A 19,478-nucleotide genomic window follows, 5' to 3' on the forward strand; every position below is an offset into this window, starting at 1 on the left:
GTCTGTGGTTGGCTCTAAGCTTGTCACCCTGGAGGAGGTGGTGGAGGACAGGATGCTGGCAAAACTACTGGCAATCATGGACAATCCCTCTCACCCCCTCCACAAAACACTGGACAAGCTAAGGAGCAGCTTCAGCCACAGACTCATTCAACCCTGCTGCTCTAAGGAACGATACAGGAAATCATTCCTCCCAACCGCAATAAGACTGGTCAACTCATCTACCTCTGTCAGAGCCACCATCACAGAACTGCACTAAATATACCTGTTTCCTTGCACTGTGTACCCTGTACAACACTCCGCTCCATATACTGGAACACTTACTTCACATCATATGTGATATGTGTTAATATAAACCATATTGATATTATATGTCTACATATTCTTACACTCATAGTATATTATATTATCTATTGTATAGTCAAATACTTATATTTATACCTCTACTATATATCTTATCATATTATATCACTGTCTAACAATAACATTACCATCATATCATCAGTACTATTACCATCATCTTGCCACTGCACCTTATCTACCTATTTATCTTGTGTTTCGGTTTTTTATTCTTTCTACCTCAATATTTTTATTTTATTTTATTTTATTCTATTGTATTTTATTGTATTCAAATATACCGGCCGCTATGACGATTTAATTTCCCTTCGGGGATGAATAAAGTAATCTATCTATCTATCTATACGATTGTAAATGTATACCTATATATTTAGTTTACTATAGCTTGGTTGGTAAGGTTATTTATACTCGTATGAATCAATTGTATAGCATTTTATACTCGTTTTGTCTTATCTGCATCTATATGAATATATCTGTCTCCTTATAATATTTTACATGCTCCTCGCCTTTGCCTGCTAGAGCTATCATCCTGTGCCACTGCACTTTACTCTCTATACGGACAGTATGGTGTATATTATGTAGATACTCATGCTGGGTAAAATTAATAATAGGGGAAATGTAGCTTAGACATGGGAACACTTCTGGCTTCATGTTAAGCTGTGCCTAAAATTGTATTTGTATAGTTAATTATTGGCTATACATCCCAAGTGTTTAGTTTATTTTATCTTACCTTCATGTTAATTGGGGGTTGTCATCTGCTATATAAATTGCCTGCACTGTGTCTGTTCTGTGATATGCTGCAATAACCTGATGCATAAAACCATCATAAGAAATGTAATTACAAAAAAGAGAGGAAAGGGCAACATCACTGGATGCTGTATAGTTCCTCTTTCTGATAAGACATTTTTTCTCTTAGTTCTACTGAAATAACAAAAACACAGTAAAAGGCAAAATTCATGGAACTTTAATAACATTTCATTTACAATTATCTATATTTACAAATTATAAATGTTTATGGGATATAATCTATGTACAACCATTTAAGTGACTTAAGTGCAAAACACTTTGCAGTATATTTATGTCAAAGTAAAGTTAATTAATGTCCAAACAGTGAATATTTATTCCCAGATAAACTAGTGAGACTTGTGAAAATGAAACTTTCCTATACAAGTATTAAAAGTTGTGTCTTGAGTGCTGTACATCTAGATCTGTGTGAAATAAAGTACTAATCCCTGAATAGCAGAACACATTTGCAAGATTTGTTTTAACATTTAGGCAAATGTGGATACAAATTAATTTACACTATTTATAAAAAATCTACAGACAATGGGCTTTATCTGACAAATCGATGCTATGTAGATCCAAACAGGCAACTACACAATTAAATTAAAATGTGACTAAATCTAAATGTTAAATTTAAACACAGCTAAAATAATATCTGGTGGAAAACACTGGTGTGTAAATTTCACCACCAAAAGAGTACTCAACAAACATTGGAAAAGGCAATTACAGTAAGTTTTAACTGGAAAAGTAATTTGTGTTTACTTCATTTTAATGCAACTAATATTGTGCCTCCAGGAGCTTTTTGTAGATCTGAGGTAAACATTGACAGGTTAGAAAGTTCGTTGATGAACTGAAGGTGTTAAAGTACAGTGGCTTCTTTGAATGAGTCGATCCATCTGTAAAAAGAAAATAGAAATTATATTATAATTGTACAATTATCAGTCAACTTTACATGTACAGGACATAGGCAGGACTGAAATGACGGTTCTCTCTAATCCCCAGTGTAAACATATGAGCAGACGTAGAAACACTCAACATACAAGTAATGCACTTAACATACAAGAAACCTGCTCAACATGCAAGTAACACACACTCAACATACAAGTAACACACAATCAACATGCAAGTAACACGCACAACATACAAGTAGCACACTCAACATAAACGTAACACGCTCAGCACATTCAGAACACACTCAACACATAAGTATGACACTCAACATATAGGTAGCACTACTTATAATTATACAACATTTCAAGTACTCAAGTGACATGTAGGTTAACAACATAGTATGCAGCCAAAAGGCATGAAGTAGAAAAGATATGAGTAGTGCAATCTAGTAGTATCTCTCTTGATGCTGTACCTTTGAGCTGTTTGTGCGTCATCAGCTTTAAAAATGTGGTGCAGTGTGTTTTTGTGGTAGAGCTTAAACTGTAACTCCTGAAATGAATCCACTTTCAGCATGAATCCTAACAGGGGCTGACTCTCTAAGGCTGCGACATCCTGCATGAGGACACAATGACACACACGTTAGAGGGAAATTAAAGCAACTCCTAGTCCAGTGGTCACCAACCTTTTCAAGCCCAAGGTCCATTAGTAATTCAAAACGTAGGCCGAGATCAACCTCCCTGATATCTTCCAAAAAACCCACTTAGGAGGGTCATATTTATTATGTTTGCAAATTCTGTAAAAGGCTAAATGTAGGAGCATATCTATTCACAAAGAAAGGCAGTTATACACCTTTATCTGTTAAATGCACAATATTCTTATTTACAGAATATGTTCAATACACAATATTTTGCTTCTTAGTTCCAACAATAAGTTCTGTCTAGTAGTCTTGTGTACTCATGTAAATAACAGTAGTTTACGGTTTACAGGCGCCACACACAGCTGTTCTGCGGAGCAACTGCAGCCAGTGAGTCCAGAGGGACTTTCGAGATCGACCAGTTGGTCGCAATCGACAAGTTGGTGACCACTGCACTAGTCCAATTATATTAGACTGAAGATTGTCACTGAGACGAGTGGGAGACTTTACCTCACTTGCAGCGTACGTGTACAAGACTTTGTCTTTAATGACAAACCACAGCCTCTTCCCCTGCTTCTTATTGCCCTTTGACCTCTGGAGATAGCCGCTCATGGAGGAGTTGTCTGTGTTTGCTGACACCTGAAACAAGGAAAAACTAGAATTACCACCCACAGTAGTTTAAGGCTACACACATTTCTTTTTCCAGACTCTTATGATGTCCCTGTGACCTTTGACCACTGAAATCTAATCATATCTGTGAGTGTAAGTAAACATTTGTGCCAAATTTAAAGGGATTCTCTCGAGGCTTCCCCATTCTTTTTGCGTTTGAAAGAATGGAACGGACGGACGGACAATTCAAAAACATTATTCCTTCGGCCACTAGTGGACACCAGCACTGAGGCATAGATATCCATCAGATGAGACTGCAGGTGATTTGTGTAAAACTATGTCAGCCACCTCTTTGAGTGCAGCCGGTTTCTTCTTCTGCTTCCTGGAAAAAGCAAAGGTGTTTCTGCCTCCAGGGGACAAAGCTGCTGAAATGGAGCCTTCACCTGATGAGCAGACAATGAAACACATTCACGGTGACGTTTCAGCATGAGACAGAATGAAAATACAGGGATGACAGTGTCATCGTGAATAAAGCTTGAAAACAGCTCCTCTTACTTTTCTGCTGCTGAAGAACAATGAAGCACTGGTCACACACCCGTGCTAACTGGTTCTTTAGGTATTCAAGGCAGTGTTTGTTGGAGGAACAGGACTGGCACACCACCTGATTGTATGATAAAGTATAACATACAAACTTTTCTCTTGTTTTACAACAGCGATTCAAATTGTTTTTTTGATCAACGTTTCCCTTATGAAACTACATTTGAATTCACTAGATCCACATTATTATTTGGATCTGCACATACTCATAATTATCAGTCTCGTAAACATGTCTGATTATTTTCATCATGAATCGTTCTCTGAGAGATCAACAAAAAAGTGGAAAAATGCCCTGTTCTAGAATAATAAAGAAAGATTCCTGGACCTGCCCCCCTGCTCGGGATCCCGACCAAAATTAAATCACTTCCTCCCTCACCCATTTTCATGCTAGTCTGTCCTATTATTTGTGTGTAATCTTGCTAACTAGGATATTATTCTAAGACTAATATCATAATGTGAATGTACAGTAATTGTCACAAACAGCAGCGTAAACATGACAATATATACGACTTATAGGGCGTGGTCACACATACGGTAAAGTAAAGTGAATATCTTGGGTCAAAGTTCACCAAAGTTGAACTCTACAAGAAGCCACGCTGCAATTTGTCTCGCCACAGGAGGAGAATGTTTTATTCATCCTCACTCGCACAGATTGGAAGTGAACAGGTGGTGAAGGTTCTCCACATTTGCGTATGTGTGATCGAGACCTGTGGAGTCCCACTGGGAGATTGCCAGGTTTAGATTAGTTTGAAACAAACAAGGTGTCAAGTGTTATTTCGTGAGATTTACAGGCAACTTTTTGTCTACTCACCTTTCCACATGCTCGGCAGTGGTGTCTCCGCCAGGTCAGGGAGAACTCACAGGTGCAGATCATGCACATGGTGGTCCGTGGGTCAGGGATCCATATCGGGGCTTTGGATCCCAAAGGAACACCATCACCACCGTCTGTCAGTTCTACCTGCGTTTAGGTAAAAGAAACAACATACTCACTTACTGCTCATATACACCACCTTTTTTAGATGTTATCACCTTATCATTAATCTATATGTTTACAGTAAACATATAGGGTGTCTTTTCTGAGGTTGTCTTACCTCCTCTAGAGGTTTGCCAGTTATAAAACTGATTTTCTTTCTGGTGTAGTCACAGATCGCTGTGGAAATGGCCCCGAGCCATTCGTCTCTCTCTCTTGCCGAACTACCGGAAGAGAAAACAAAGAATTACTGTACACCCTGCACAGCATCAACACACCTATGCTCAACAATGAGAAACACATGCACTCTTGGAAGATACTGTATCTCTTGATTGAGATCATTACCTTGCCGACAGAATGAAGGAGCGCTCCACACTCTCAATGTTCAGCTCGTTCTGATAGGCCTCCTGGCTTGGTTTGCTAACCTGTAAGGGATTTCACTGTGAGCAGCGGTGGCAGCAAATATCTTGTATCTCTTGATAACACAGATGTGACAAGAGTTCTCACCCTCATCCCAGCCAGACACAGAATGTTGTTCAGCTTGTACTGACCCGACTGAACAGGGGTGGTGTACAGCAACATGTCGTTAAACTAAAGGAGAAATCACATTAAAAGATTATGATAAGATCCAGAGTTTTGGTGTGGTTGAGATAACCAGGGGTTAGGCTCTGTGCTAGTGAAGAAAAAAACTGCTCTACAGTAAATATAATGTGGATAGGTAATTTGTTACATTTTACCAGGGGGGTGGTCAGACCCTGAGAGGGTATGGCAGAAATGGCAGGTTATCGAGGGGAATGAATTTTTGTCACTTTGGTTTAGAGTGGAGGGCCCCCCTCACCCAAACAAATCGCCCACTGTATATAGTACAAATTTGACCCCAAGACAGAAGACAGTCAAGAATCTCTGATCTATAATTGTCATATGATTTTTACAGCAGCATAAAAAACATTGTGAGACATGGATGATTGATCTTAATAACTGCTTGAAAAGGAAACATTTATTTAGAATGAGTATCGCTTTGGACATCTGATCATAATGATTTTTTGCAGAGGAATTTGCAAAGAAAGGGAAGATGGGAGAGAGTGGACTGGGCCGACGACACATACATTACAGTGTTGCCATGATCATGTTCTGAAAGCGTGAAGCAAAGAGAAGTAAGAGACAGATGTGAACTGTACCAGGAAGAACTTTCTGGGCTGCATGACCTTCCTGGCCAGTTTCATCAGGACGCCCTCCTTCAGGAAGATCTACAACACAAATATGTCACCAGAGCAAATCAATTCATGTTTTATGAAAAAAGACATTTGATTATATTTCTGTTTCTGTTAAAATTCCATTCTTAAAGTAAAACATTTTGTCAGTCCTAAAGGCAATTAACCATTTGGTTGTTGTGTGCTGTTATTTACAAGGTCAAGAGTGAACTCTGAATTTATTACAATAAGTATAATAAACTAATAATTCAACACGGACAATAAGTTCTTCAATTGTCAGAAAAATTTAAACATCTGCTAATCCAAGACAACAGAGCAATCTGCATTTGTTAAAGAACAGAAGCTCCAGAACAGACCTTGAAATTAGACTTTTTTATTAGTATTGTTTTGTAAATCTTGTGTAACAAAATGTAATTTAAGCTGCTTTCAGACATGCACCTCTCCCTGCCAGCCCGTTGGTAAAAGCTGCAGTGAATGTAGAATACAGCAAGATAAAGTCTGCAGAATTCACTGTGAGCGAATGGGCATGTTGATGAAGTTTGTAACACATAACAAACAAAACCTAATTTATTATTATTTAATAATAGCTATTTATTTGTATTTTTGAACGTTTCAGACCCGGACAATCTCCGGCAGAGAAAGTCTGGATAGTGTCTGGACCCAACTGTCTGCACATTTCAATTCTGAAAACAGCTGTAGATACACTTTTCAATAGCCTATATTTAAATGCACACAATAACAACTCATTAAGCGACATCGATCAGGTCTTACCCGCCCAGGCTGGACTATCTCATGATGGCCGTTCAGACTGCACTGCACCTGGATCAGCTTCTGGAAATTATCCTGAGATTTGTTTTTTAATTAGCGATCAGAATCATGTATGGAGCATTTCAACATGTTAAAGGTCCAGTGTGTAAGATTAAGGTGAGAGGGACAGAAATTGAATATAAAATAATCCTAGTGACGTTTTCACTTTTGTGTTTCAACTAAATTATAGAAATTGTTGCTTTATTTAGCCTAACATCATAGAGAGTCCAAGGTTACCACACTACACCAAGATTACCACAGATTGTCTTTCATGTTTGGAAAGGGAGGAGGAGGTGAGGGGGATCCAGCTGCAACATGACACTTCACCACTTTATGTCACTTAATTCTACACACTCAGCTTTAAGAGAACATGTTGATTTTCATATTTGAATCATCTCTCACCCCTTGTTTCATGATGTCGTTGGCATGATTGGCCACCTCCTTCACAAGAGCAAGGGCAGCTGAGTAGAAAGGAAATCACATACATGACAGATAAAGTCTCAAATCCACTGAAGTCATAACGGGAACATGTGCACATGTGCAATAAGGCAATTGATTTACCTTGTGTGTCCTTGTAATCATCCGAGTTCTCAGAGAGGTTTTTCAGATAATCTGAAACGAAATTCAACTCAGTGGCATCAAACACGAGGAAACTTCCCTGGTACATTGGGTCACGAGGGCTCAGTGTTGTGTAGTAAATCATGTAATTCAATTATACAAGAGTGACGTGAGTTACATTCTTCACATTCTGGCACTGAGCGATCGACCCCGGTGCATTAGACTCATGACACTCTAAGCCCCCTCATGTTAAAGCTTGTGTTATGTCGCTAAAATTTGGACCGCATTTCAAAAATCGGATTATATGTCAGCAGAGGACGCAAGACTGAACCGTAAACTGTGTTTGTTTTTATGTACACCAGGGGGCAGCATGACGCACACAATGGGACGTCACAGGTTGATCGAACTGGTTTAGGAAATAGGATTTTAAGGAATGATATTGATTTAGATCAAGTTTGAGTTTGACTTAAAAATGATGCATCAAGAAATTAACAGATTCATTTATTGCAGGGAAACTGACATTATATTCAGGGGCGAATGTAGGGGTGGGAGCAGGGGTGCACTGGCCCCAGCGGAAATCTGATTGGCCCCTGCAGTGCCCCTATCCTGTCAGTAGTCTTTTTTCATAAGGTTATAATACTTACAATACAAAAGTTCACTCAGAATTTGTATTACATTGTCTTTTTGACTTTACTCAATGCTCTTGAACACGGAACAATTTTCTAAATAATCAGTGATGTGTGGCTTTGAATCAAAGCTACAGTAAACAAGCAATGACTTGTGCACCTTACTGAACCAGAAATAGTGCATGGATGTAAATTGTGGCCCCTCTCTGGCATGTGATGTGGACAATTCCTAGCAACGCCCCTGACTTCATAAGACCTTACCTGTGAGCAGCATCTGGTACTGAGGAATCCTCTGAATTGGCTTCAGTAGGTAATGCTTCAGGGCCAAGCCGGCACAGCGTGGAGTGGCCTTGGACAGATAATGACACACTTCATAAATCATTTTCAGCAACACACACACACACACACGCAACAAATACATAAACAATGACGTCATATCGACCACAAAACACGCACCTCCCCCAGACAGACAGAACAGGTCTAACAGGCCTCGTTACCTCAAATTCCCGTACTACAGCTCCAAATGCTGGGTTCCTCTTGGTATGCTCTTCCAGCAAAGCCACATTCTTGTCAAACTCGCGGATGTAAGTGGAGTACATCTTCAGATAGGGCCCTTTCTTCAGGAAAATGTCCGCTAGCTGCGCACTCTCATTCCTGTGCACAGAATGAAATGGCGTGAGATTAACCAGGCCCATGTGACACCTCTGTATGCATGTTTAACAATTCCAATGAAAACAATGTATTATTTGACAGCTCAAGACTATTGCCTGATTAAGGAGATGATAGTGGTCGAGTTAAATGTGTGTTTAATTACACCAATACAATGATCTTTGGCTGATGTGAAGCATCCATATTCTTTTGTCTAAAAGGCAAATCCATATTTGTAAGGGCTCAGTCAGATATTACGTCAGAGATTTCAGAAGAAACTGAGTTTCCCAGTCGTAACTTGGATTTGCAAGATGACACGAATTCTGTTTTCAAGTTTGAAAGTGGTAATTAAAGTAATGGCAGCATTTAATTAGAGCCTGATGACACAGTTGGTATGTTGTTTGTTCACTGTCAATCAAGGCAAATTAAATCACCTCCACACCGGCCTCATGAAGTCAAATAGCGAGTTTTTGAATGTTCTTTGAATGTTATGGGGTCTTTCCTTGTTGGGTTTGAATGTTCTCTTCAAGTCTGCGCGGGTTTTTTCAGAGTACTCCAGCTTTTTTTAATAGTTCCAACACATGCAGATTGGGGTTAGATTGATTGGAAAGTTGAAATTGAACGTGATCGGTTGTTTGTCTCCTTGTCTGAGCGGACAATCCCCCACTGCGTCGTTCGACCTCCGGAGAAATTCCGGACTCAATTCTCCGGACCTCCTACGGAGTTCATGTCTGAAAACGGCTCATGTCGCTCATAACAGTATGTATTGCTCTGGGTTGTCAGTTATCAGTGATCGTTAAAAACAAATGTTAAATAACTTTTTTGTGATTCCGTTACTGTACCATTTGGCCAATCTCTGCTTCAGCTCTCTCAGCAGGTCTTGGTTGAGTTCGTAGAGCTGTGGGAGGTAATACAGGATCTGGTTGAGAAGTCGCTCCTCAATCACGGGCTTCCCATTCTGACGAGATGATTTGCACACCACATCTCGGAAGTCCTATTTATGTAAGAGAGGCGGAAAAGAAAAAAAGTGTCAGAAGGGACAAATACAGGAAGTCATCCAAAGTCACAGTGGGGAAGTTCAGAATATGCTAAATGTTCTTAAGTTGTTTCTTGTTGAACTTCATCTTTATATATTTTCTTGAAAATGTTTGCGCAGTCTAAGAAAGGGATTAAGTATCACTGATTTAAAAGTTGTCTTCTCTACAAAGTCCAAAACCAAATCTTATTAGATACAAGTCCAGGAACATTAAGCAGAAAAATTCAAGAGAAAGAAACACTGACTATCTTCACATTGTCAGTTTCTAGTGAATCAGGACTACAGAGAGAGCACAGAGGAGCCGGAGGCACCGTTTCTGCTCCTTTTTCTGATGATGTGGAGGATCTTTGGTGGTTTATGTGGACACATGGCAAATAAAAGTGCTTACACACTGGGCACCCAGCAGAGAGCTCCTGTGGTTAACATGTGCGATCTCTTCCTTCTACAACAGCTGACAGTGACGGAGGTGGGTCATGTGGATATTAGTCAAAAAACATGGATGATTCACGAGAGAAGTAGTTGTTGAATATGTGTGAGTTATGTTTTGTTACTGCCCACAGTGAAGTGGCCACGGTAACTTATTGACTGAAACTGATTTGTAAGACCAACATCCCATTTTTATAGAGCTACAAGTCACAGCTGTAACTCTTTTTCTATTGTTTAGCATTTTAGAGACAATACGCATCCGTACAAAGAGCATAGCACTAACATGGCCATCAGTTTGTGGAACACTGGCTGCCAGGTTAACATGAATAAACAAAGGCTAACAAAGGAAGCGTTTCACCTTTGGTTCACAGAGACTCAACAACTTCCTGTCTGACCATCGCCTGTGACTCCGCCATACTTTGTTCTCTTTTCACGGTTCATCTCATCGATTGTAAGCCTTTTACTTTGATACATTAGTTAAATGACTGTTAGCGGTATTCATCAGGTGTCTGTGTGTAAGATGTGTGGCATCCCAGCCCACTTGATGCTTACAGAACACAACTGTTCTTTGTTGCCTGTGTTTAATATTCATGATGTTGGTATTTTGTGGTTTTGATTGAAATTTCTCGACAGCCACGAGATGGATAATTGCTGTGGAATATAATACATTCAGTACATTCTTGTTCTCCACAGGATGAACTATAATAACATTGGTATCAGGTGCCATCATCAGGACAAAATGTTCATATCTCTATAAAATGACCAAACATTTACTTAAAACTAATGTAAACCCTTTAAGTCGCAGCTGTAGCCCATGTTGTCTTTGTTTCTTATTTGCACAAGCTAGCGCCAAAACCTACACATGGTCATTACGCCTGTCTACCGTAGCCCAGTTAGCATGGTTATCATGAGCACGTTAGCATGTGTGATGTTAACATTTAGTTCAAAGTGCAAAATGACCCACCACTGTGCACATGTTGGAAATTGTGTTAAACTACTTATTAAAGCAACACTATGTGACTTTTAATAAGTAACAGCGCCCTCTTCAGCCACATTCGGTAGTTAATTCTGTTTAACTCCGTGTCCGAGCGATTAAGTGTTTTTTCATGTTGCCAATCAATCTGTAAATTGGAGCTGTGCAGTCCCGCTGAATATTACCCATGATCCCCGGCTTCCTGAACCAGAGGAGCAGCTGCTGTGACAATTACAACAGAATGTTTTTAGAATTATCGATAAATAACAAGTTGAATGCTGATATTTGCAGCACTACTTTCCTTATTCAAAGTCAGTGAACCATCAAACTAATTCTGAAGCTGCAATTTAAACGAAAATTTTGCATAGGGTTGCTTTAAGTCCCAAATTTATACATTGCTTTAGCTTTTGTTTTGTAATTGTCTGAAAGAGTTATCAAGTCTACATGCTCACTGAGAGAGAATAAGACTAATACTGGTTTGTCAGCAGAAACTAATACTACTTACTGTTGTGCTAGTCACTCCATATTATATCTGTCACGGAAATTTTGAGGGAAGTTAGCAAAGAAACCACATCATCACATCAAGTTTGTGCCTTTGATACACTAATGATCAAATGTCCCCATAAGCCACCAGGAGATGATGCGACTCTTTAAGTCCAGATGAGTGTAATGTTACAGTGAGATCACGCTACTGCTGAACTTCAGGGGAAAACCATGAGGAATGTGATCTGTGGGGAAGAGACTGAGGGGAGTTGGCTCTCTTTTCTGCTGTATGGGGTGTGACCCAGTGGTTTTGCTAATCGAACACATATGGAGAATGTGGGCTCTCTCAGTAGACAAGCACTAAGTACAATATATACAGAGAAACACCAGCCTATCTGCTCTTATCACAACAAACATGGGGCCCTGTTAGGGGTGATGTGTGTGGGGAGAGTTCTTACGACATGAAGAAGCTTCAGGACATCGACAAACCTAGAACAACAACAAATGGGAAAAGATTAATTATTTATGATTGATAAGTACAGCAATAAAGAGTAATATCCTTTAAGTACAAAGAAAAATGTATTTTTCTCAACTACATCTTTTATATAGTCATACTGAAAATTGTAGTTTCATTTGCCAAGGTTTTCAGATTTCTGTCTCCACCCAATACAGTGTAGTTGAAGGAAGTTTTTACTCTGGAGCTTAAAATGTTGAAAGTTTCTGTCACATAATGTAAAGACCTTCCTGTGAGTTTTAATTTCATAAAAGTAAAATAGTCTTAAACTGCTAATGACCCTTGTGAATTATTATAATATTATAACTTGAATAATTCATGGATATTGATAGAAACAATCATGATACTGTTTTTTATATGACTGATATTTATGAGTGTTTGCAAAATAGATGCTAACTTCAAATAAAAGTGTGGATGAGTGAGTTTCATAAGGGGACTATTGGGCCGTGGCAGGGACATGTGCTCCACAGAGTGACCTTCTGGTTTAAAAAGAGTCCATGTGACTTGATTCTCAAGCACAAAACATGGCGGGATCCTTTGTGTGGTGTGTGTGACCTTGCATATAAATAAACCTCTTTTCAGTTCTTCAGTGTCATTTAGCAATTTGGTGCAGATCCAAATAAAAACCTGAATCTGTTGAATATAAATGTGGTTTCAAAAGGGAACTGTTGGGCCTTGGCACAGGTATGCACTCTAAATGCAAAATTGTCAGTATATTTGAGGTGTCTTTTCACGTTAAATGGGGGTGAAGGCACATATCTCAGAGACAGATATTTTCCAAAACCTGGGCAAAGAGAAGTAGGAGTAGTAAGAGAAGAAAATTGTATTCATTTTAGTAATTTAAGTGACCTTAGGCTTTAAGAAAAAAATGAAGACTCTTACACACTCTCAGAGCTCATGATTTCAGTAGCGATGTGGTGAATCTTGCTCTTCTTCTGTCCACTCTGCGTCTCAAAAAAGCAAAAACAGATATTAATCGTGATTCATTAGAAAATAACTACTTACTCTAGATATGTGGATCCTGAATAAGTCTGCAGCCACTTAGATGGGCAGTGGGTGGACGGAATAATAGAAAACACCTGTCAGTAAAACACAATGCAATGTAACAGACCTTGTGAAGAATAAATCCAGTGAGACAAGTCATAAATCATGAGCAGCATCAACTCACCGCACTCTCCTCTGACTGCTCAGCGTCTCCTTTACTTGAGATGGAGCTGCTGTCGTTCTCGTCCTCCTCGTCTGACGACAAGGTGTTCACCATAAAATCATCATCGGACGGGCCGTCGCCCAGGGCTTCCACCTCCTCACCGGCAGAGCTTCTGTTAAAAGGGGCACAATGTTTGAAAGAAGAAAAAGAGACAGATGCCAAAGCATGAACTGTGCAGGTGTTGTGGATACACACTAGCAGCTGCAGGCATTTATCAAAAACACTGAATGCAGCCCAACGTGACACAAACCTGAGTCATTCCAACGGCACATGATTAGAATATAAAACAAGGCCACAAGAAAGGATGTTTTTGTCGAAAGAAGTGGGCGAAAGAGATGATGCCCAAATAAAAAGCACCTAGGTCAGCACATGTCATCTGCGGGAGCATGCATTTCTGTCAGAACAGCAGTATTCAAACATTTCCTGCCATGATCAAGAGGGAGTCATAAAAATAAAAGCACACAGGAAAGTCAGCATGATGCAGCAGGAAAAAACATTCAATGATTGTAATCAACACTGTCACATGACACAAGGCCTGGTCCGGCTGCATGCCTCCACACACAGAGCTAAAACACTGCCAACAAGTCCACCTGAAGCAAAGTCCAAACCAGACACTGGCCACTAGTCGCAGTCGTCACACACTCTGTTCGTTTAACCTTGCAGCCGAAAAATGATGATGTGAAAGGCGAGGAGGAAACTGCACCAAAGACAAACCTCATATCTAAAATACCAGAATCCCCTGAGGGAGAACCACGTGTAAAACAACAGCACCTCCCTGCACTGAACTGCAGAAAATGAAAAACAGCTAAAAAAAACAAAAAAAAACAGCAAAGCCACTAAGCCAGAGTCAGTGGGTCTTTCCTAAAATAAGGTGTCTACATTAGTTGTTGCATTTAAATGTGACTGGTCTGTGTTTGTGAGCTGCTCAACGTGTTTTCGACATGTGATTGTGGAACTAAAGCGGGCGACACGCTAAGCCACAGGAGGCAGAATGCACAGTTACACAAAGTGTAATCCTATTTTCCCCACTGACTTCTGCTTACTGGTCATTCATAACATAACATACATTCTTTACAAGATGAGGAACATTACAAACATCGCTCCAGGGAGTTTATATTTAATACAAGTTTAACTGGGCCATTTAATCATCAAACTAGCTGCTGTAGATAAACATTTTAAGGTACATTTCAGTACACCGAAACCAAATCTGAATATTTTATTTTTGATGATTACAGGATCTGAACATTTAGGATAATTTAGAACCAGTTTCTTGTTCCAGAAACATGGACAGTATTGTTTAGATTTTGACCTGATTACGTTTAAGTCTGAATAAGACACTGTCATGTAAACAGCATTCTCTGATTACTCGAACTTGAATAAGGTCATACTTGGAATAAAAAATAATGAAGGCGTCCAGATTAAAAGCTAAAGGTGACCTCACATTTTCTGTCATGGCTCCCACCCTCTGGAACCGTCTTCCCTGAGTTATAAAACAATGCAGAGGCGTCAACAGTTTTAAGAGGTTGTTAAAAACTCAGCTATTTTACATATATTATAACTTGGTCTAGTCCTTATGGCTCTATCGTTTCTGCTTGTCCTCTGTGTAGATTTTATTCTTCTGTTGTTTGTGCTTTACTCTGTTTTTTCCTGTTTTTATTTTAATGTTTGTAACATCCTATTGGGGTCTTTGAGGCCTGTTGACATATGCATGTGTAACAGTTACTAACCAAAGTCATAATCAGACTATTCTCTGTAACATGTAAATGGGAATATAAAAGGAGCAACTTATGTAAACATCATCATCCAAGCTAGAGTCACAGAAACCTGGTTTTACGCTAAGTAACATAATGCTTTGAGCTCACAGATAAAAATCTCTGTCCTCCATTGTGTTTCAGTGGAACCAAAATCATCACCTACATCTTAACAGCTTGAGTGGAAACGGATGAGATAGCCCTTTAAAGACTGAAACACTTTTATTTTAAGTGTCTTCTCAGCCTCGGTTTGAAAAGCTGCAGAGCTGTGGTGCACTTTGAGACCAAAGGTTCTCCAGTGTTGCCTTCGATCACAACCTGTTGCATTGAAGTGCATATTTATAGAAGCATTGTGTAAATGAGCCATGTGAATATTTAAGTCAACCCACAACCACCTGAGTGGCTATGTAAGCAACTCTCCGCCGTACTAGTCAAACTCCCCAGACAGGAATCTGTGACAAAAAAAGACAATGGCCCTGTTCATACCTGGCATTATTGTGTGACTCAGCTGATCTGCTTACAAGTGTGACCTGTGTTTCAGTGAGCCTTTGCTTTTTACAAAAGTCACACTCTGTCATTTAATCGTTTACACATAAGTGCTGCCGCTTGGAGAAGCCTCAGGACTCAGAAAACAAGAGCAGCCATCTCTATTTCAAATGAAATTCATATGTAAGGTTATATAGAGACAGAAATGAAAGCCAACACAATCTACCTTTCGTAGTCTGTCGGTGGGAGACACTGTTGGTTTCCAGAGTTTTTCTCAAAGGTCATGTACGGCTCCTGCTCCTCATAAATGCCTTCATCATTATACATGTCGCCTTGCCAGGCCGGAGGCTGTGAGAAGGTCCCCTCGTAGACGTTCTCGTAGTCTGGGATCTCCTCATAGTGACGGATGTTCTCATAGTGAAGATCTTGATCCATCCCAGGGGATACGTCATCTCCATCCACGCTTTGCTCCACTCCGATCAGAGGACAGGATGATTTACGTTCCAATCTTATATGCTGTGAGAGGTTCTGATGTGCATCTTGGAGATTGTCAACACTCTGCTCATTGTCGTTGGCAGTGCAGTCCGGGCTCTGGCCTCGTCTCACTTTCAGCTTAGGCAGCATCTTCACCGAAAGCTTCAAGTCCAGCAGTTTCCGGAAGGAGTTCCTCCTCGGTGCGTCGGAGCAAACAAGGTCGGCACTGCAGAACGACTTGGCTCTCTGTTTGCCCAGGCTGGACCGTAGGGGCTTAATGATTCCAGGTGGTAGGAGGCTTCTTCTTGCTTTCTCATCTGGGGGCAGAGGCAGCTCCCTCATCGCTCTCTCCCTCAAAACACAATCTTGTCTGGGATCGACCTCCTGTCTTTTCTCACCATCTCCTATTTTCCCACTTTCTTTCTCCTCAGAGGATTCCTTCCTCCGGATCAACGTCATGTGGCTGCTGTATCTCTGCGGCTTCTTCGGAAGCAGTCTGTGCCCAACCTTCTGTGCTGCCACGGTGATGGCAGGAGGCTGGCTGATATCCGGCTGATTGAGCAAAAAGCTAGAAGTCGGACGATGCGTGAGGTCGCTGAAGACTCTCTCCTGATCTTCCTTTCCTTGCATCTCCTTGTCCAACTCTCCGTTCTCCATGTCAACCGACACTTCCATCTCATAAACGCTGCTGTCCCAGCCCAGGTCCTCCTCGTCCACATCCTTTGGCAGCATCTCAGGTGGCGCGCTCTCAGGTGCAGACAGAAAAGGCTTTTTCTTGGGTGGAGGGGCTGGCGGAGCACTGACCTTTCTCACAGTCAGAACAATCGGCTGCTTGTTTAAACTAACAGGTACACTGACAGACAGGGGTGTGCTGTCCTTCCCTTCCGATGACACCTTCACCTCTCTGACGTTCATCTCCCTCCCTTCCTGTACGCTCATAGTCTCTTCCCTCTGCTCCTCCACCTTTTCCTGGGCAGCCAGAACAGCTGTCCTGGGTTTCCGTGGCACTGGGACTGGTTTGGGTTGGGGCACGCAAGATATCTGCCCTGAGCCAAGAGCATCTTCCTTCGGCCCACGCCCAGGTGGACCCTGAGGTGTTACGTTACCATTTGACTTATCGCTGCGTGTACTGTGAGGAGGAGAGGGCCTAATGTTCACCACAAGACTGGAGGTAATGTCTGTGTGAGGATGTTTGTCCAAATTGAGCCTCTCTTGTAGAGGCTTATGGTGAGTGAGGTTGGTATTGGTAGAGGCAGACTGTGCTGGTTTATCACTCATCACTCGGCTCTTACTAGCGTCCGTTCTCTCTCCACTCTCCACCACACCTCTGGATGTTTGGGGAATCTTTCGTTTTTCTTCGCCTTTAACATTCTGCAACTCTCTCTCCGTTTTGTCTCTGCCTGCCGCTGTGCTCCTGATGCACTGGCAGTTTTCCTGGCTGCACAAGTAAATAGGAATAATGTAATCCCAATCCGGCTTTTTGTTCTCTTGCTGTATTCCATTATGAGAGTTCAGCAGACCTACAGCACAAGGGTTTTCTGTTACAGATGTTTGGTGCGGGCTCTTTGAAGCGAGGGGTTTGGAAGCCACGGCGGCGGATGTGGGTTTTGAGAGGCAGGGCTTGGGGGCCAGTACCGGTTTGACCCTCCTTGGCGTGCCGGGAGACGGGAGAGAAAGGCAGGCTCTTCTGGTGGTGGAGGGAGAGAGCCCCGGCCTCTGGGGTTGCACCAGCTTTGGTTTCGGGGCTAGAGGTGGTTTGTGCATGTCTGAGGAGAGAAAAATAAAATGTACACACACCTGAGATTTTGAGTTTATCAGCACCACAGTCAAGCTAAATCTAAATATATTGAAAATTGTAACTGGTCTGTATTTATTTGGCAGCTTTTCTAGTCTAAATTCGCAATGAAAGAGCTCTACAGCACAGTTTTCACATTCACCCATTCACACACACATTCATACAGTGCATCTACTTTCATTTATCACTGCTGGCTCAGCCATTAAGGGCCGTCAAGGGTTCAGCATCTTGCCACAGCCGCCCAAAAAGCCGCCCAGAAAATGACCATGGTTCCAATCTGACACAATGTAAGACTCATGTTCTCAAAATCCAGACGGCATTTCAGATGTATTTTCAATCTGACAGATGTTGCTCTAATGGGGCTTCACTCCTTAACTCGTCAAATTCACTCTGCAGCATTGATCCTGACAGCTTAGTGTAAAACTGTAAAGTACTACAGCATCTCTCCGGGGGGGGGGGGGTTCAAATATCACAAGGCTTTTGTTTGCCACTGCACACAGCAGCACAGTAATCCAGCAAATGGCCCATGTCAACATGGCAGAGGAGGAGGAGGAGCAGATGGGAGATGAAGAGTGTGGGGGTCACAGGGACTGGGGATCACGCAAACTGGTACATCTGTCTGAACTAGTGCCCTAAAATCTTCTGTTGGAAGACTGTAACCATAACATACTGATGGGAAGGCAAAATACACATTTACACTCTAATGCAGCAGTGGTTCTCAAAGTGGAGGGTGGTCTCCCCTGAGAGTGTGTGTATGTGTGGGGGTGGGGTCATAGAGTGACACCATTAATATGATATATGTAGGAAAAACAAACAAACTAGTTTGATGATGCTGTGGTGTTGACCTCTACCTCACTACAACACAGTTTGGATCCTATTTAATAAATTGCTGAATTTGTTTTGGCTTCTGAATCGCTGCTCTAAAGTCATTTAATCTGCAGGTTGTTGACACAAACAAGTACAAAACACACACACACGCGCGCGCGCACTCACACACACACACACACATTTAAAGTTCTAACCGGGGACTGGAGTCGAAATAAACTTCAGCCACATATAAAATAGATGTAGCATTGTTTATTTGTATAAATAAAAAATGAATATATAGACATCTGTTGTATTATTGGTTTGTTTGTATGAGATACATCTAATGGTTATTAAAGCAGTGCTTTTAAAATTTCCTGGTTCACACACGAATCAAAGAACAACAGTTGTCTCTCTCTCTCACTCACCTGAGCTCATCCTCGCTTCTTTCTCTTCACTTTCTTCTTCTGTCAGACCAGAGGAATCGAACCTTCTCTGGTCGTCACATCACGAAACGACGACTCAAACTAAGTTACCGACATTGTTTTTTCGCGTTTGTCCGAGAGCAGCACTAGTGGTCCCACTGCCAACAGCTCGGAGTCACTGCAGCACCTCCGGCTGCCTGCGGTATGAACCAGGGAGCTTGTACTTTCAACCAACCACCACTAGAGGTCCCCAGCGGCCACAGACTGCCAGATATAATAATTAAAAAACTCCTTTATATATGAACATAATAAATACAAGTTATGTGTAATGTTAAATAAGTCTAACACGTGTGAGAGCGAAAACACAATACTTCTGAATTTCAAGTTATTATTGTGTAAACTACAACCTACTCCCA

The 19,478-nt window shown here is 41.1% G+C and overlaps 1 protein-coding gene across 1 annotated transcript; it reads right to left on the reverse strand.

Moving 5' to 3' along the window:
* Positions 1-1,295: 1,295 nt before the first annotated feature.
* Positions 1,296-19,273, reverse strand: LOC128444379 (FYVE, RhoGEF and PH domain-containing protein 6). Its single transcript, XM_053426851.1, has 21 exons — positions 19,066-19,273; positions 15,791-17,804; positions 13,289-13,439; positions 13,003-13,064; positions 12,065-12,095; positions 9,531-9,682; positions 8,538-8,694; positions 8,302-8,389; positions 7,418-7,468; positions 7,259-7,317; positions 6,821-6,892; positions 6,017-6,085; positions 5,346-5,429; positions 5,184-5,263; positions 4,960-5,062; positions 4,680-4,826; positions 3,827-3,932; positions 3,620-3,714; positions 3,173-3,301; positions 2,501-2,640; positions 1,296-2,033 (listed from the first exon to the last, which is right to left on the reverse strand). Exons 1-21 carry the CDS (start codon positions 19,073-19,075, stop codon positions 1,997-1,999), a joined length of 3,837 nt encoding a protein of 1,278 aa, XP_053282826.1. The 5' UTR covers positions 19,076-19,273; the 3' UTR covers positions 1,296-1,996.
* Between the last annotated feature and the right edge of the window lie 205 nt (positions 19,274-19,478).

Source organism: Pleuronectes platessa, chromosome 7, assembly GCF_947347685.1.
Source record: "Pleuronectes platessa chromosome 7, fPlePla1.1, whole genome shotgun sequence".
In the NCBI taxonomy this organism is placed as follows: Eukaryota; Metazoa; Chordata; class Actinopteri; order Pleuronectiformes; family Pleuronectidae; genus Pleuronectes; species Pleuronectes platessa.

Bases quoted from the DNA above. Each gene is read 5' to 3' on its own strand.
- LOC128444379 (XM_053426851.1), bottom strand. The intron at 8,390-8,537 runs GTAACGAGGCCT...TATCTGTCCAAG, and splicing joins CTGTAGTACGGGAATTTGAG to GCCACTCCACGCTGTGCCGG. The intron at 5,264-5,345 runs GTGAGAACTCTT...AATCCCTTACAG, and splicing joins TGTGTCTGGCTGGGATGAGG to GTTAGCAAACCAAGCCAGGA.